This window comes from Amaranthus tricolor, chromosome 4, assembly GCF_026212465.1.
Source record: "Amaranthus tricolor cultivar Red isolate AtriRed21 chromosome 4, ASM2621246v1, whole genome shotgun sequence".
NCBI lineage: Eukaryota > Viridiplantae > Streptophyta > Magnoliopsida > Caryophyllales > Amaranthaceae > Amaranthus > Amaranthus tricolor.
This window is the reverse complement of record NC_080050.1, coordinates 31,069,285-31,086,524: the sequence shown is the minus strand read 5'-3', so window position 1 is coordinate 31,086,524 and position 17,240 is coordinate 31,069,285. Positions and strand designations below refer to the sequence as shown.

At 31.2% G+C, this 17,240-nt stretch overlaps 2 protein-coding genes across 2 annotated transcripts; one reads left to right on the top strand and one right to left on the bottom strand.

Moving 5' to 3' along the window:
• The first annotated feature begins 5,124 nt into the window (after positions 1–5,124).
• Positions 5,125–7,742, top strand: LOC130810556 (uncharacterized). The gene is made up of 2 exons (XM_057676661.1): positions 5,125–5,902; positions 6,590–7,742. The coding sequence occupies exons 1-2, from the start codon at positions 5,294–5,296 to the stop codon at positions 7,088–7,090; spliced, it is 1,110 nt and encodes a 369-aa protein (XP_057532644.1). The 5' UTR covers positions 5,125–5,293; the 3' UTR covers positions 7,091–7,742.
• A 995-nt stretch (positions 7,743–8,737) lies between these two features.
• LOC130810555 (NADH dehydrogenase [ubiquinone] iron-sulfur protein 4, mitochondrial) lies at positions 8,738–15,471 on the bottom strand. Its single transcript, XM_057676660.1, has 5 exons — positions 15,107–15,471; positions 12,326–12,414; positions 11,661–11,790; positions 9,783–9,812; positions 8,738–9,058 (listed from the first exon to the last, which is right to left on the bottom strand). Exons 1-5 carry the CDS (start codon positions 15,269–15,271, stop codon positions 8,996–8,998), a joined length of 477 nt encoding a protein of 158 aa, XP_057532643.1. The 5' UTR covers positions 15,272–15,471; the 3' UTR covers positions 8,738–8,995.
• Positions 15,472–17,240: the final 1,769 nt, after the last annotated feature.

Below are 17,240 nucleotides of genomic sequence, written 5' to 3'. Positions count from 1 at the left end.
AAACAAATTTTGATTATATATCATATGCATTCACAAAAGAGAAAAATATGCAAAAACATCATGCCCATCTATTACTTCATTCAAATGATGAATCAATGTTCAATGACAAAAATATTTTATTGCCCCTATATCATTAAACAACTTTTATCTATGATTAATTTTAAAAATTCAGATGTACCTAATTTTATCCTTGTTTGAATTATATGAAGTTTGATGTTTCGACATGAATCCAAACATATAGCATTGTTATACAGTTGATGTATAGTATGTTGTAAATCATTAACTTAATTAATTAGCAGTTAATAATACACTAAACGACTAACTGAACTACTAATTATAATCTTAAATTTGTTGGGAAAAAGATATATTTTTCTAAATACCGATCTACTTGAACAATTTTAAAGATTACCTTAATACTTTTTGAAACTGTATTTAGCTTTATGACTAATTTAAGATATTTTTTGATGATTTGTAAAATAGTTTTATACACATAGCTTCTAAGGAGAAAATTATGATTTATTGAAAGTTAAACATATCTAAATGCAAAAAAGTACATGTCTTCACAAAAATTGAAATATAATTCTCCTCAACTTCCAATGTTCCTTGTCCTTTTTGTCATTTTATATTTTGTAATCATATTTTAATCACTATTTTCACCGAACATCTAAGTTTGAAGCTAATTTTGAAGTTATTTAGAAAACTAATATCTTAAGCAAAAAGTTAAAAGCAATGTATACCAAACATAACATAAAAGGTTAAGTTAATTGGTAATAAGACGTAAGTTTTATGTTAGTGTAAAGTAAAGAGGGAGGTGGGTCGGGCTGACATACGAGTCATTCAGGTAAAATCCGTATGACATGATATTGTTTACGGCATAATGTGTGTAGCACAATAAACAAAACACACAGTACATAGGTAGTACATAGGTGGCTCAATAGGACACAAATTCTAAAGCAAGTCATGTTACTATCCACAATTTAAAATGCGTGACATTGATCACAGCGTGACTTGAGATAATATGAATTGGTGTGAGGCATGACAAGCACGACGCGTGAGCGGTCTAATACTACACGATTTTCATGGTTAACGTATAATAAAAGTGTATATTTAAATATCAAATCATGTATCAAGTCATACGCAATTTCACTTAATCGATTCAAATTTAGACAAGATTAAGGTAAATTGAAAAATAATTTCTCAAGTTGACAAAAATAGGTATCTCAAAAAAAAAGTCGACAAAAATAGGGAAAAAGAGAGGGAAACTCGCAACCGCAAGAAAGGAGCCAAACAAAGAAAAACCAATAGTGATATGTGTAGGCACGCATGGCACCCAACTCCACACGCGTTAGCCTCTTTTCCAAAATTCATTCCTTGAACTACTCTTGTCTTTAACCTTTCCCTCCGTTTTATTTAATATTATTTTTTATTTTGAATTGTTTATCTAAATATAGTATTATCTATGTAGTATTATTTCTTAGATCATAGTTAATCATTTTTTTTTAATTTTATTTATAAATTTTAACCCTCTTATTATTATATCCAGATAAATTATTTTTTCTTTTTATTTATTACCAAATATTCGTCTTTTCTTTAAAAAAAATAATTTTTTATTTGATACTTTCTTGTTTCTGAAATATCTGTTATGTTACTGTTATTGGCAATTTGGCACTATATATTCATCATTCAAGTTTATTTTATATATTGCGACTAATGTTAAATCTAGTCAAATGAAATCTTGTTTTAATTGTTTAAATGCATACTTTCATAATATTAACTTTTTATAATTTTAGATGTGCATGATTCAATATATAAATAATCAGAATACTTCGTCCCTTTTCATATTTTCTTCAAATAGAGTTTGCAAATTTTAGTGTCAAACTTTGACTACGATTTCTCAACAATCTATAAGAAAAAACATATTCATGTGGGATCATGTTATATTTGTCTTAATATACTTTCTAAATATCAACTTTTTAAAATTTTTTAAAACTTCCACTAAAATTATTTAATTTTAAAGTTTGCATTGGAATTTGCGAAAAAAATAAATGAGAAGAACATTTAAAAACAGGGAGAATAACATACTTTCATATATTATAATTATTAAGTATTATTTATCTTATTTGAATAGTCTAATCATATATTTTCATTGTTGAAAGAATCAAATATAACAAATAGTATAACAGTTAAAATATTAGAGTATGTAAGATGGACAAAGGAGTGTAGAAGTGTAGAGATAGGAGTAGAAGTAATTGTGTTTCTTTGATAATAATTTTGTTAGATGTAATAAAAGGAGTATGGCAGTTGGCACACCACCCAACTATAAAGACACACAGACTGAGTTTCAGTTTAAGCCTATCATTTTAAGGCACACTATTCTTCACCAACTTCTCTTATTGGTGCTTTTGGTGTGACTGACTTCATCTTTAATTAAAGTAACCAGCCAAACATTTTTGAAAAAGGACTTACACTTGGGTTAAAATTGAAGAAATTGGATGTAATAAAAAAAAATTTAATTAGTATGATCTATTTGGCAATAGCTTATTGAATAATTTTAGTTGTTTTTAATATAAATTGAGGGCTAGGTACTGATTAAACTAGTTAATGTTAATGTTTGGTAAACTATTTGGTTGAAATAACTTATTGATATGAATAAGTTTATTTTGAACAAGCTGTTCATAGCAACAGGTTTAAAATTATGAGCAGCGAGTTTAAAATCAACTAGTCAAACTAATTAATAAAATCAGACATAATAATCAGCTATCAGCTGTTTGTCAAGCACTCCTTATAGATAAATATCATGAATGATGGAGATTAAAAAAACTATTAGTTTTAGATGGTTATAGCGTTTTAATAGAAACTAAATGCTTTAATTTGTATACAGGTTAGATTAGTTTAGTATATTATAATTGAATTTCATAAAATCATACATATTACTATAATATAAGTATTGATTAAATAAAAGAACACCCAAAGAATACAATGCTATTTAGATAAATTATGAGCGTAGAGTTCATAACATGGATTAATGTAATGTGTTTAATTGAAGAATTAAACATATATTAATTGCACATAATAATTACACATAAATGTTACATGTAATTCATAGGTTGAGATTACAAAAGATTTAATGAACTTGTATATTTATACGTACATTTGTTCATCATTGGATACATAGATAGATATTGAAGAGTTTGATGAACATTAATGCAATATAAATTATAATTATAATTGGATACATTTGTTTATTATGACATGATTTTCACACATTTTTTTAATCCATCTTTTTTATTTTTTTATTATTTTCTTTATTAAAAATCTTTCATATTTTTACATGTTTTAACTTTCTATTAATATCATCAGCAAAATTTAAATCGTCTTTCTATATTATAATCTAGTATAAATACAAACATTAATTACAATAGACAAACAAAAGAAGGTCCAAACTTGAAAGAGCTAACTTTTTAATTAACTATCCTTCCGTTCCATTGAATTTTCAGCGTTTTTCATTTTAATTTGTTCTACTTAATTTGCATTATTTTTATTTGGAACAATAACTTATCATTTTTTTTAATCTCATATATATATTTCACCTCTCTTTTAATTTCTGCTACTCAATTTATTCTAATCTTCATTTATTACTGTTTTTTAAATATTATAATTTTTTTCTAATAAAACAGATGAATATTTAAATAGTTATATAATGAAAAGAGGATATTGTTGTAGATTGTAATAATGGGACTATTACTGCCAAAACAGTAGAAACAGTGGAAGAGTAGAATAGTAGAATAGTAGAAGGCAGCAGCAGAAATGAACAGCTGATAGGTGTTAATCTGCATGGCCCAAACAAAGTAATGTTAAAGTTCCCACATGTCTTTCCCTTTTCTTTAGTCTTACCAACACGTACCCACCGTCTTCTTCCACATGTCCTTCCCTCCTTCCACCTTTCTTCATGTTGCCTCTCTATTATTCGTGCTTTTCTCCTTCTCTCAAAATACATTTTCGTAAGAGGGGTTTAAAACAGATTTGATGTCTTGATTTTCACCTCATTTTGTAACCAAATTTGATTTGATTCGACTTAAAAATAGTTTTACTAGTATGTAAAAATTATGTGGACTTAAAATCCGATTTTAAAACGATCTAAAATATCTCACTTAAAATCAACCCGATAACCTGAATGAACACCTCTAATTTTAACATTCGGATGTTTTCAGCTTGTCTTTTCTCACCATGAGATGAATATATAAAATAGTGTATTTCTCTAATTGATTACTTAAAATCGTAATATATTACTTTAACACACTAAACATATATAAATCAGCTCAATAGAGATAACTTTACCATATATTCGTCTTATTTTAAAAAATTTATCCGATAAAGACCAGAGAATCACAAGAAGATGGAAAAATTAATTATTATTATTTATATAAGCAACTCTTATTATAAAAGTGAAAGGAAAAGTCTTCGATTACACGAGTTACCAACCCACAATTCTCTTTTGGGATGTTATTAATTTATATATTAGTTGATTCAATTAATTTTTTATAGTTGTTGAGCTAGCTAATATATTTGTTTTGATAGGAGTAGGATATTTGATTTCATAGTAAGTAGAATCTTCCACATACACACAAGAGCAGAAAAGAAAAGTAATTTTTTATAGCAGTGAGAATTAAATTGCAATCACAAAGATGAAAAGATAAAATTGTTACCCGCTATTCATAAAAAAAAATTGTCCAACAAACTCTAAGTCTATGAAAACTACCTAGAACATTTTCATCGTCTTAAAAACCAACTTTTTATCTTAATTATACCAACCGACGTACTTTGTAAAAGTGTTTTAGTTGTTTAAGTATTTAATAAGCTAAAAGTCAAAAATCAATTAATCAACTAAAAAGCTCATTAAAAAATGTCATAAGTCAATGACAATGTGCTTTCTCTATCGGAGGTTTCAATTGATTGCGTTTAATTTTCTTGCCCTCTTCTTCGAGTTGAGAGGTTATAAGTATGATTTATCCGTTATTTTTCTCCTAACTTTGACTTTATGTGAAATATTAAACTGATGACCATTACTATAATAATGACCATGACCATAAGCCAATGACACATTATCTTCCTTGATCTAAGCATTTTGTCTTAGAATTTCTCCTTAAATACAATCCTATTCCCTCCACCCTATTCCCCCCCTTCCCTTACCAAACTTCCCACCAACCCAACTCATTTCATCCTCTCCCATTGCACCATTCTCCATTCCTTATCATCCCCAACAATCAATAACACAAAACTAACATACTTAAACATGATTCAAGCTTTAAACTTACCATACCCATCTAAAAAAGATGAGATTATGTCAAGGTATAGACCCATTGCCCCTAAACCCGAACTTCCTACACCCAATTCCACTACTACTAATCCTACTTCTTCCATTAATGGAACCTTTGATACATCTTTAGTACCTGAAAAGTTCCGTCAATCCCCTTATTTGATTAACATTTGGTCTCATCTTCAGGCTCGACCCACTCGAACTCGAAAGCGTGGGCGCACCTCAGCCATGGCAGCTTCTTGTGGGCCCACCACCACCTTGCTTAAAAAACAACAATCAAATGATCATCATGATCATCATCAACAACAACATCATGTGGTGGCTAATACTTCTAATAATCCTTCTTCTTTTATGGGGTTCTGTTCTTCTTCTCAATTACCTACAACAAACCTTTCTATACAACCATTTGGGGTTAATGTTTACTCTGATTATCAACAAGTACATACTAATAGTAAGAGTACTTGTAATGTGGTTGAACTCCCTCTTTTATCAAATACTAAGCCTATTGATTTGAATATTGTTGCCGCGGATTTTGAATCCGCCGCAACAACTTTGGAAGAGAAAGACTTGGTTTTGCAATTACAGGTATATATCATGTGCTATTCTCATTGATGTCAAATCTTTAAATAAAGAAGTAACTCAAATTCTTATATAACGGTTTTGTGTTAATATCATCTTCGTTAGCTACACCATGTATATGTATATTTAGTGTGTTAAAGAGTGATCAATTATAATTTTAGAATGATTAATTAGAGAAATGGTCTAATTATATGAATTTGTCTTTTCATAATAAAACGGTCTGAAGAATTAATAGCAAAGTTTAATATAGATCACAATAATTTTATTATGCACCATTTTTCACTCATAGCTCTACTAACCCATACTTTCTAATAAAATAACATAGTTATTATGGCGTTTTTTCTTTCACTGTAAGATGAGTTTATAATAGCTTATTTTTTTCAATTAATCATTTTAAAATTTTAAATGATTTTAAACCATTAAATACTTATGGCTTAGTTCAATAAAGATAATAAAAATAATTTCTAACATAAGACTCTTCTTAATTAAGAATTTGTGTAGTTATTTTTTTTCATTTTACTAATTTACCCTCTACTGTGTTGAGACTTGAGATTATGTACGTTTTTTAAATATAAAAGTATATGGAACTACATTAAATAACTCGATATAATTTTAAGCGACAGTATGAACAAGTTCATACAAAATTTTAATTTTAATCCGTTATTTACATGATTTTATTTATTCTATGAACAGGTATCATTGCATGGACCGAGTAAAACGGGCGTGATATCACCAAGACCCGTTAGACCCGTCGGGTCCAGTATATGTATTGTAGGGAAATTCAGTGAAGATCCTGAGGCCCAGATTCTGATAAAATCGCCCCAAGAAGTTGAGATTGCTGCAGAAGCTGAGGCATTACCAGCAGTCATATCCGATAGAAAAAATAAAGTTAGGATGGTGAATTCAGCTTATAAGGAGCTAATCGGGCAACCCGAATGCTCATGGTTGGACTCCATGTTTTCAAGTGGAGGAAGGATTAGTGGGGAGGTTATGCTTAATGGGTTAGAATCTGGATTACCCGTTTCGAGTAACGGGTTTTCGTGTTGGGTAAGGATAGAGTGGGAGAGTGATGGGAAGAAGAATTCTGTGAATGCATTTAGTGAGGTGATGAAATTAGCTTGTTTGTCTAAAGATTATCTTTTTTCATGGAGGTTTCATACTAGAGAAATCTCACCATCTGGTTCTAAAATTTAGAAGTCAAAAATCAATCAAAAAAACCCCGACCAACAATCTAGGTGGTCGATAACTGGTTGATATTAGTAGTGGTCTAGATATAAATCTGACCGATTACGGATGAATATGGTAGTTTATAATTGGTCATGGTCGACGATAATTGGTCGGTGTAAGAAAATGATGGTCGATGATTGGTCGGGTCGGTTGGGTTTTGGGTACATGGATGGGTGAATGATGCATGTAGGGTAAATGTAAGTTCTATAATCTTTAGTAGTAGTAGTAGTATTAATGGGATTATATATAGTTAAGAAGGTAAAAGTACTAAACTTGATATAATTAGTGGTGTTTTTTTGGTCTTCATCACTTGTTTTTAATGTAATGTGGGGCTTTTGTTTTTAACCATAATGGCACCACTTAGCATAAATAGGTACTCTTATTAATTTTAATTTTTTGAAAAAAAAAAAAGATAATATTGTTGCTTTTTTTTTCTTAGAAGTATTTGCTTTGTTTGGAGATCTTAAGTAGAGGATCTTATATGGGACAATATTGCATATGTAGATATATGAATAAAATTAAAAGGAATATGTTGATAAAATATAAAGATGTAGTAAGAAATATGTCTTAAAATGTTTTACAATGGAAAAAAGCATGGTATGAATTTCTTTCCCTGTTTCATTTTTCTTTGTGGATAAACTTTTCTATTTTGAAGTTGTTTCATGGTCTCTCACACAATGAGTAGTTAAAGTATAAATGGACAATTGTCATCTATTATAAAAAAAGATAATAATAATCCACATAAAAATGGGGGATTGGTTATTTTATCCGGTCTTTCTTCAACTGTTGTTGCTTTTTTTTTTACAACAGCTACTCTTATGAAAGACCATCTTTTAAGGAGACGACCTCAAAATAAAAATGTAACATTTATATTTTCTCTTTAATTTACATTAATTGGTCTATTTAATTTATATATCTAATATGTCTTTTAGACAGACCGTCTCTCATAATAATTTGTGTTTTTACGGTATTGGACATTGAAGAAGTATTTTTGTCCATAATTTAATTGATATAATTGTATTAAGTCTTGTTTTTTAAGGCCTGTTTTAAAAATTATTCATCTTGAATGCCATAAGTCCTGAACACAATCATTACAAAGGAAGTTCAATTTTATTATCAAAAATACATTAAGAAAACGATAGTAAATAAACATCAATAATCTCCTTGGAAAAGTATTATGAAAACTCTAAATATCTAACAAAACAAAATTAGCATTTTTTTTTTCCTTTTAAATTTCAGTTTTTACAAGTGAATCACTTTCAAAATTCTTAATTAATTTATTTCTTCCCTTTACATTTGCTATTTAAGGCAATTTCAAGTAAGTATTTCTATATATAGTATATTAAATTTAAAGACTGAAGAGAGTATACTATTTTTTGTTGCATAGTATGTATTGATCGATATGTCAAGACTGTCAAAGAACTCGAAACTTCGAATTAATATAGATCGGTGCAATAAGAATCTCTGAAATACTAAAAGGCTTATAAATGACCAGAACTTTAGAGAAGTCGCCTTGTTCTGCAGCAGCACATACCAATGGGCGCAATAGAAACAATGTCGGGCGAAAATAAAGAACCGAGGAAACGAAGCATATAATCTCGAACCCAACAGTCGTAAAAAACACGAGTTAAACAGATGTTTTATAAAATAAGAAATAAGATATACGGTACAAGAAAAAGCTCTCGAAGAATCTAAGAAGTTTAAAGGAACAAAACTAGAGAAAGGCCGATGTTGTTTTGCTGCAGCACGCAAGCACATAACAATGAGCGCATTTGGATTATTATCGGACAAAAGAAAAATGTACAGCTAAACAAGCAAGGAAATAGAGCTTATAATGGAGTTTTACATCCTCAAAAGTTGAAAAGCAATGGATTAAGCAGTGTTTGCCTCCTTGGGAGGACCCTTCCACTTGAAATTATCTGCGTATGCCTTCGGCTGCATCATGGGTGCACAACACAAGCATGTGTCAATACGCAATAACCTTTAAGTATTTCAACACCAACAACATTCAATTAACTTAATGTCATTAACTGGTCCCTCCTAAGTAGAAGTTTTAGGGGGTCGGATGTGTGCAACCTTACATTGTAAGTGATAACCGATAAAACATTGTGATGAATTATTTTTTTATTGAAATAAAGTATATATAAAGTCCACATCAGGAAATAACAAGAAAACAACACATTATTCATTCAAACCAGATCAGGAACATTTGGATCATACAAGATCAGATCAAACCTTGATCCATACACTCTTTACATATATGATAATTTCACAAAACATTCAAATTAGATTAGATCAAACCGAATCTTAATACGATCAGATTAGATAAAAAGAATATAGCCATAGAATTGTACTAGTATATTTCCTCATCCTCTAGCTTTAATTATTTCCATTAACCATTTCTCATCCAAACAAAGGAAAAAATTGACCAACATCAGATGCCAAACGAGTATGGATGTAACATCCCCTACACCACGTATTCAGAATCTGATATTTAAGTGGAATATTTTGTTTTCCATTTCAGTTTAATTCCTTATTGTGTGTATAATTCTCACTAATTACATAACTTAGTGTAGACGATCCGAATTCAACAAAAACAAGCTTTAGAAAGAGAGCAGTTCCTCAAAATTAATAATGCAATTGAAGAAAGAAATCTCACCTTGAGAAGTGGAGTGTGACGCTTCTTTACCTGCATAGACGTATCACCCAGAGTTACACAACGGCAAGCAGAGATAAAGAGAGAAATGAAAAGGAGGCTAGCGAAAGAAGGAGGAGAATATTAAAATTTAAAAATGATCCATTCAATTTTATACTACACATTAAACAACCTGACAAACTGTCTATAAAACTAACAATATATAAAATTAGAAAATGATCCATTCAATTTCTGTTTAGGATGTAACCTTGGATGAAGATCCTTCTTGAAATCAAAATCCATAAATACAGAAGGAAAGTAAATAGCCAGGCATTACAACAGGAAGCTCAAGTAACCAGTAAGAGCTCCAGCTAGTGAACACATAGGTCAACTCCATTTATTAAGTATCACCAACATGAGAATGGTAAATTTTCCACATAGAGTCAAAGACTAGATGGGTCTTGGATACAAATACTAATTAAGATATCCAAACATCGATCCATAAGAATGCAAGATTTATCTTCATGCTATTCAAAACCAATTAGCCACGAGCTAGATACTAAGAATTATAGTGTCAAAACAAGGTTGCATCATATAGTATTGGCAGATTTGTAAAGGAGTTAAATCTACCGAATTTACACCAGCCACATTAAAAAGGTGTACAAAGTTCAAGGGATACATCATGGTCTCTTATGATATTTGGTGGCATGACAACCACATCAACCTCATCATTACATTATTTATATCACAGTGACCGTTATCACAGTTGCAACCAAAACTGCTTAGTTGGACTATACTAAGAATCAGAGTCAGAACAAGGTTTTAGCGTATCGTATCGGCCGAGTTGTAAGGGTTTTTAAAACTACTAAATCTGTACTAGCCACATTGTAACGGTGCATAAAAACCACGTTGTATGCCGGTTCAAGGGATATCTCATGGTCTCCTATGATATTCGATGGCTAAATGTAAAATATACTATTTGTTACTAGATTTTTCTAAGAAATTCATATTGTAACCTCTGAAAGTTTTATCATTAAAGAAAAGGAAGATAACATCTTGAGGGTTAGAAAACTACTAAGAAAAGTTCCACAAGTGTGGTAGTTACGCTGACTTGATCTACGTCGTATTCAGCAATCCAAGCAGAGCCCAAAAGGTTATGTTAGAATTTTGGGAGTGAAAGATTCCAATATTCTAATACTGGCCCTTTATGTAAACAACTAAATTATAACATAAAGACAAGATGATAAACTGACAATGTTCAAGGATTAATCCTGATTTAATAAATGACTTTCTTGCCACAGTGAGTATAGATCTCAATATGAAATAGAATGTATGAAACACAGCACATAGTTAAGTGGAAAGACATAAGACAACTTCAACTACTTTAGCTCAATAAAAAAGCCAACAAAGAAAATGATATAGATAACTTCAAGCAAGACAAAATGTCTAATGGAAGTGGCGAAGTGCAATTAGATTGACAATGAGATAGAAAGGGGGAGAAAGTACGACTGGCAACAAATACCAACAATACAAAGTAGTATGATATATGTTGCAAGAAGGACCCATCGAAAATAAGCAAATAAGAAAAGAAAGTTTTAAATTCTCTTCCTAAAAAGAACATCGACCCATGGAATCTGAAACAAGTCAATTAAAAAATTGGCATTTGTGACATTGACTGAATTTAAATAGTAGCTGGCAAAGAAGCATCAAAATATGGGTTCTCACTAGGTAATTGTGTTTTTCTTGACAAAGCGAACAAAAAAATCTATATATTGCGGCTCAACAGAATAAAAGAGGATTAGCAAACAATTGAAAGGAGAACAATTTGCTTTCAATTTGGAAATAAGGACTGGAAATGGATCAATATAGACAGATATACAAATGTTGATGGATGAAACATACCTCATATTGCCATCCATGTCTCTCAGCAAAGGCTTTTGCAGCTTCTTCACTATCGAAAGTCAGTGCTGACTCACCAACATTGGCATATGGGTCTCCAGTGGACGTCCATCCCATTAAAGGATTCTCCCATCTAGCAAAAAAAAACATTGCAACAAAGACATTGTCAAATTTAGGCTATGTTTAAGCCTAGCTCCTACAAATATGAATTTGTTTCTTGGAAATCCATTCTTAAACAAAGAAAATATATTTTGGGAGAATTATGGGCACGTTTAGCTCTTTGGCTACCTAGACTTAGTAGCATATTTAATAAATGGAAACAAATTTGCACTGTTTGACTCACTAATTATTCTCTAAACCATCCTTTCTAGTGGAAATCCAATCTGTATGTCATTCACCCACAAACTCATTTTCATCATCTAACTGTCAGTGAAAATGATTTGCCGCAGAGATAGTTTTCCTCATTTCCATGGTTCTGATCTGTATGTCAACCCACAACCTCATTTCATCATCTAATTGTCCTTGCCCATATCAAAAAAACTCACTACACTTAACCATCATTCATCAAATCCCACCCTTCCCGAATGATCAGAACTAAACAGATTGGAACGCAACACATAATTTTGAACAACATATAGCCAAGAATAAGATAAAATCAAATGACCTACTTTTGAGTGGAAAGGAAGTTGATTTTCCACTTTCCAACTTTTCCAGCACCTTGCTGTGTTGCGCTCCGAGCAGGGGAGTATATGACAACCTGCAGTCATAATAAACAATCAGTAAGAAACACCTAAAAAAACTCACAAGAAGAAGTATTCACATTTGAATATGAAAACAAGTAAATACACACAGAAAACATGGCATCTCCAGATTCCACTAGAGGACGCCCGGCTAGACGGGCTTACAGAATCAAATGTAAGCAACTTTACACTCATAATAACAAAGATTGTTTTCGATAAACCCTTAATTGTAAAAAATACACACCATCTAAATTTTACATTAATAAGAAACGAGCATGCTTCAATTAGCCATTTTTCTATAATCTGGAATAAGCCAAAAACACATAACTAGAAATCTTTGGCACATATATAGAACAGAATTAAGAAAGAAGTCCATAAACGTAGAAATTATTTGTGCTTACAAAAAGCTCCCACATGAGAAGAAAAACGCCACTTACAAATACATAAAATATGGTTTCATCATGTTCACAGTTCACCTTGTAAGGCACAAAACATCTCTATTACATGTAGCTTCCCAATCAAAATTTGTTGTGACTTACGAACTATTTTGCATGCAAAATTCCATATGACATATAAACCAAGTTAATATCATTCTCTAATACATGAAAGACTTAGGCAACATGGCAAATAAAGGTCACCTTTGTGCGTATTCAAGAAAAGGTCTTCAAACATGTCAAAAGGTGAGAACACTTGCTAGTCAGATCTATCATTTAAACACAAAGAAAGACAACCAAGTCTATTGTTAAGTATTGAACTACATTTTAGAAATATTAGAATAGTAGATGAAAAGCAGATGCTAGAAATCTTACCGGAAAAGAACAACAAAAGTCATTTATTAAATTCGAACACAATTAAAGATTAAATATTGTATATCAATTTTGGTTTTGCCAACAGCGGGCCAACAATGACAAACCATAAAGAAATGCCTTTTCTTTCTAACTTATGCTAGGAGAAGCAAGCAGTTGGGCAATTAAAAATGGCGACTTGCAATAAGCAACTTTAGTTAAGTTGCACCATCACTGGTGATGAAGTCATGATACATCACCACTCACCAGCATTATTGCAAGTGATTTTATACTTGAGCTTGGAATTCCAAGCGCGGAGAAAATTCAGTTCAACAACAAGAAACGACAACAAAAAACCAACAGCTACAGTCAGAGGAGTAAATCAGATAACATGAAGCTCTGAACACACCTATAAAACCTGTAACCTCTCATTTGAGTCATTAAAGCAAATATCTAAGCAAGTAAAAGAACCCTACCTCTCTAGTCACTACCACTACACTAAACACAAATTTCATCAATATGTTGTACTCAGTAATTATATCCTTCATAGAAGAGAAACTAATATGAGAAACAGAAAACAGTATTTACAACCAGGGGTCAACTAAAAACACTCTTTTGTAATTGAAAAGGCAATGTTACATCCTTCAGATCCCCTAGAACCAACTAAGCAAGCTACTCTTTGTGACCAACGACCATGGAATCTTCCATAAAAGAAACATCGATCAGTTAGTAGCACATTAAAATCTGCAACAACCTGCAGGTAACCTATCTCAAACAAACTTATTAATCATCAATAATCTCTCCCCAAAAAGGCACCTGTTTCTCCATGATAACAAATTATTGGAGTTTTGGTGTGACTTTGAGTGCACCAATGGAGTTTGATGGTGTGTGGATGTGTGTATGTGTGTGTATGATGATGAGGGAGGCATTTGATGAGCCGCTCGACCAACATCAAAGTTGCTCGACCCGAGCCACAAGGCTCGACCAATCCAGAAATTTTCTGGACAGCCGCTCGACCCCCTTTGTTTTGCTCGACCGGTCGAGCGAGGTTCAGCCGTGTCCCCTGTTTTCTTGCGAGATAAGTTATACGGGATTGCATCATTATGGACTTTTGTCCCAGCACTTGTACATGACTTCTAATATAAATAGAAGTCCCCACACACATCCCTGAGTGGATTCTAACCCTAGCCAAATACAAAACCCTTCTCTTTTTCTTTTCTTGTTCTCCAAGTGTAATACTCTATTGTATGAGTTGTTGAGAACTCCATTGATTCTTCACATAATACAAGCAAGCTAACCACCACCGAGGACGTAGCCCACATTGTGTGGGCCTCGTAAATCTTGTGTCTTTTATTTATTGCATTGTTTCTTATTGCTTTTCATTGCTAGTTTATTGAACTTGTTTGTTTCATTGCATAGAACAGCTCTACCATTGGTCTTGGGTGTTTTTGGGATAAAGATTGAAACTTTAGAACCTAGTGTGCTTAGTATTTAACAAATACCAAACAAAGTACAGCATTTCTGCAAGTATTACAAAATATAGAGGGCAAAAAACTTTCTCAATCGACAATAGAGCTCGAAAACTTCAGCTCCACAATCAAAAAGAATGAACTATTCATTAACAGCTAACTGAAACCTCTTTCAAAATATGAGAAAAATTTTAACATCAATAAGTATCAAATAATGAGGAACAACGATCTGAGAACCACAAATGAAAACCTAAAACATTCTTCTGACACTCTAAAACTATTTTTCTTTAATTATAATTATCACTATGCGCAATTTATTTCTTTTACCAACAAAAGTGGCGAGCTACGAACAGTTTCTTCAAAAAAACGGCAAATATCTCTACATAAGTTTGATCAGTTACAAATTTGAAAAGAAAAAAGTTTAATTGAAGGATGAATAGCGAAGAAAAACATACTCGTCGGCTAAGATGTTCATCGGGGATGCCAGAAACTATGCCAATCTCACCAGGACGAACTTCGACCAATGAATCAGCTTCAGAAGAAAATGACCTTGTCGAAAGAACTGCAGATCGGCGAAGATGAGTTAACCTGAGACCAGTTTTTTGCAGAAAAGTCGCCATTGTCGTTCTTCTTCTCAAACCTTCTTTGTCTGGAAAACCCAAAATCAATAATCGATGGGAATTGGGCAGTGTTTTCACTGGGTTAGTCCGATTTGCTGTGATGGACAACCCGTTTTGCAAGTTGGTTTAACGGGTTCGTAGGAGTATTTTGGGCGTGGAGCAACCTGCATTATGCCGGGCCTAGGGAAGCCCGTATTTTAAGTCAATCGATTCGTTTTTTGAAGGATTTTGTAAATGAAAATGGGTCGGATTAAAAATGAATTCTACTATAATTAAAATAAAGCGGACTATAAAAGGACTCGTTTCCGACTCTTATTAAGCCCTTTTAAATAGCATAATTGATTGTAATTTAATTATTATAAATGATAATACCAAGAGGAACTATTAAGTATTAACGTTTATACAAATTAATTATTATAAATTATAATTTGAATTAACCAATGGGGATTATAATAATTTTAAGTAATAAAAACGGATCGAATCGGACTCGACTTTCAAAGCCCATCCCATATGAAGCTCATATTTACTTAAGCCTAGCCCGGCCCGACCCTTATTCAATCCATTGAACACCCCTAATCGGTCCATTGTATGAAAAATTAATAAAAACATGTTTTTTTTTTCAAAAAAAGTTACTTCAATTTCTTTTTTATTTTGATTTAAATCCCCTCATAAACAAAATATATTTGATCTTACTTAAAACTAACTCAATTTTTACTATGGAATGTTAACAAAATTTTAGGTTAAATACTTCTTTTATCCTTTCTGTAACAAAGTTTAATTTCTACCTAATTAAAATATGGTAATAATAAATATAATGTGCATAAACTAAAAAAAACATATCTCCGAAATAAGTATTTGAAAACCTCATCTATAAAGCCTAAAAAAATTCCACATGAAAATTAAAATCAAAGTAAAATAAAATAACTTTATATGTTACCACATCCCATGTGATCAAAAATTAAACTCCAATTCTAAGACGCTCTATTTTTAACATAATTCAAATTAATTAGGAGTAATTTATATAATTATAATATTTCTATTCTAAAATACTTACAACTAATTATAACATGTTGTGCGAAAAATGTTACAATTAATTTCTCTTTATTTAGGAGTTTATTTAATTCTGTGCATTTCTCTTTGTCTTTTACGTTATATTATTTTTATTACATTTTCTTTTGAATTTTGACTCTGAGGATAACTGTTTGATGACTATGAGATCGGACTTGTCAAAAAAAATCAAAGAATAATGATAGCTAAAGTGGAAAATTGGCAATCAAGGATTACTTGGATTAGTTGAGGAGTGATATGATGATGATAGAAATAGTACACAACATTCCATGTGTGTTTTTGGACTGTCTTCATGACTTTGCTAGGAGTACACTCTAAACTACGAGTATAAACTAGGTTGAGCTTTTCAAAAATTAATAGATTATTCATATTTACAAACTGTATTTTATTTTAGTGAGGTATGAATTTAACAGTTAAATATGTTTTATAAGGAGCAATTTTAAGATAGGTAACTTGATAACCTCCAGAGAATAGTTACTGATAATCTTCCGCGATGGGTGCTATACTCTCTCTTATTAAGAAATTAAATAGTCTCACGTATAAATGGAAAAGCACAAGAAAAAATGAAGAATAATACTCTATCCATTTCAGTGACTTTATCCTATTTAGTTTTTTGACACTATTTATGGTTCACTCTTAAATTGTACTTTATTCATAATCTATAAGTTAAAATATAGTCAAGTGGGATCTTCTTTGAATAGTTACCGATGATCTTCTGCGATGGGTGCTACACTCCCTTTTATTAAGAAATTAAATAGTCTTACGTATAAATGGAAAAGCACAAGAAAAAATGAAAAATAATACTCTATCCCTTTCGGTGACTTTATTCTATTTAGTTTTTTGACACTATTCACGGTTCACTCTTAAATTGTATTTTATTTTTAATCTATGAGTTAAAATA

What these genes read in the sequence shown, in the direction of transcription:
- LOC130810556 (XM_057676661.1), top strand. Translation starts at nt 5,294, where the DNA reads ATGATTCAAGCTTTAAACTTACCATACCCATCTAAAAAAGATGAGATT. An exon ending in ACTTGGTTTTGCAATTACAG is followed by an intron (nt 5,903 to 6,589) that starts GTATATATCATG and finishes TTCTATGAACAG; the next exon opens with GTATCATTGCATGGACCGAG.
- LOC130810555 (XM_057676660.1), bottom strand. Translation starts at nt 15,271, where the DNA reads ATGGCGACTTTTCTGCAAAAAACTGGTCTCAGGTTAACTCATCTTCGC. An exon ending in AACTTCCTTTCCACTCAAAA is followed by an intron (nt 11,791 to 12,325) that starts GTAGGTCATTTG and finishes TTTTTTTGCTAG; the next exon opens with ATGGGAGAATCCTTTAATGG. An exon ending in GTCACACTCCACTTCTCAAG is followed by an intron (nt 9,059 to 9,782) that starts GTGAGATTTCTT and finishes CCCATGATGCAG; the next exon opens with CCGAAGGCATACGCAGATAA.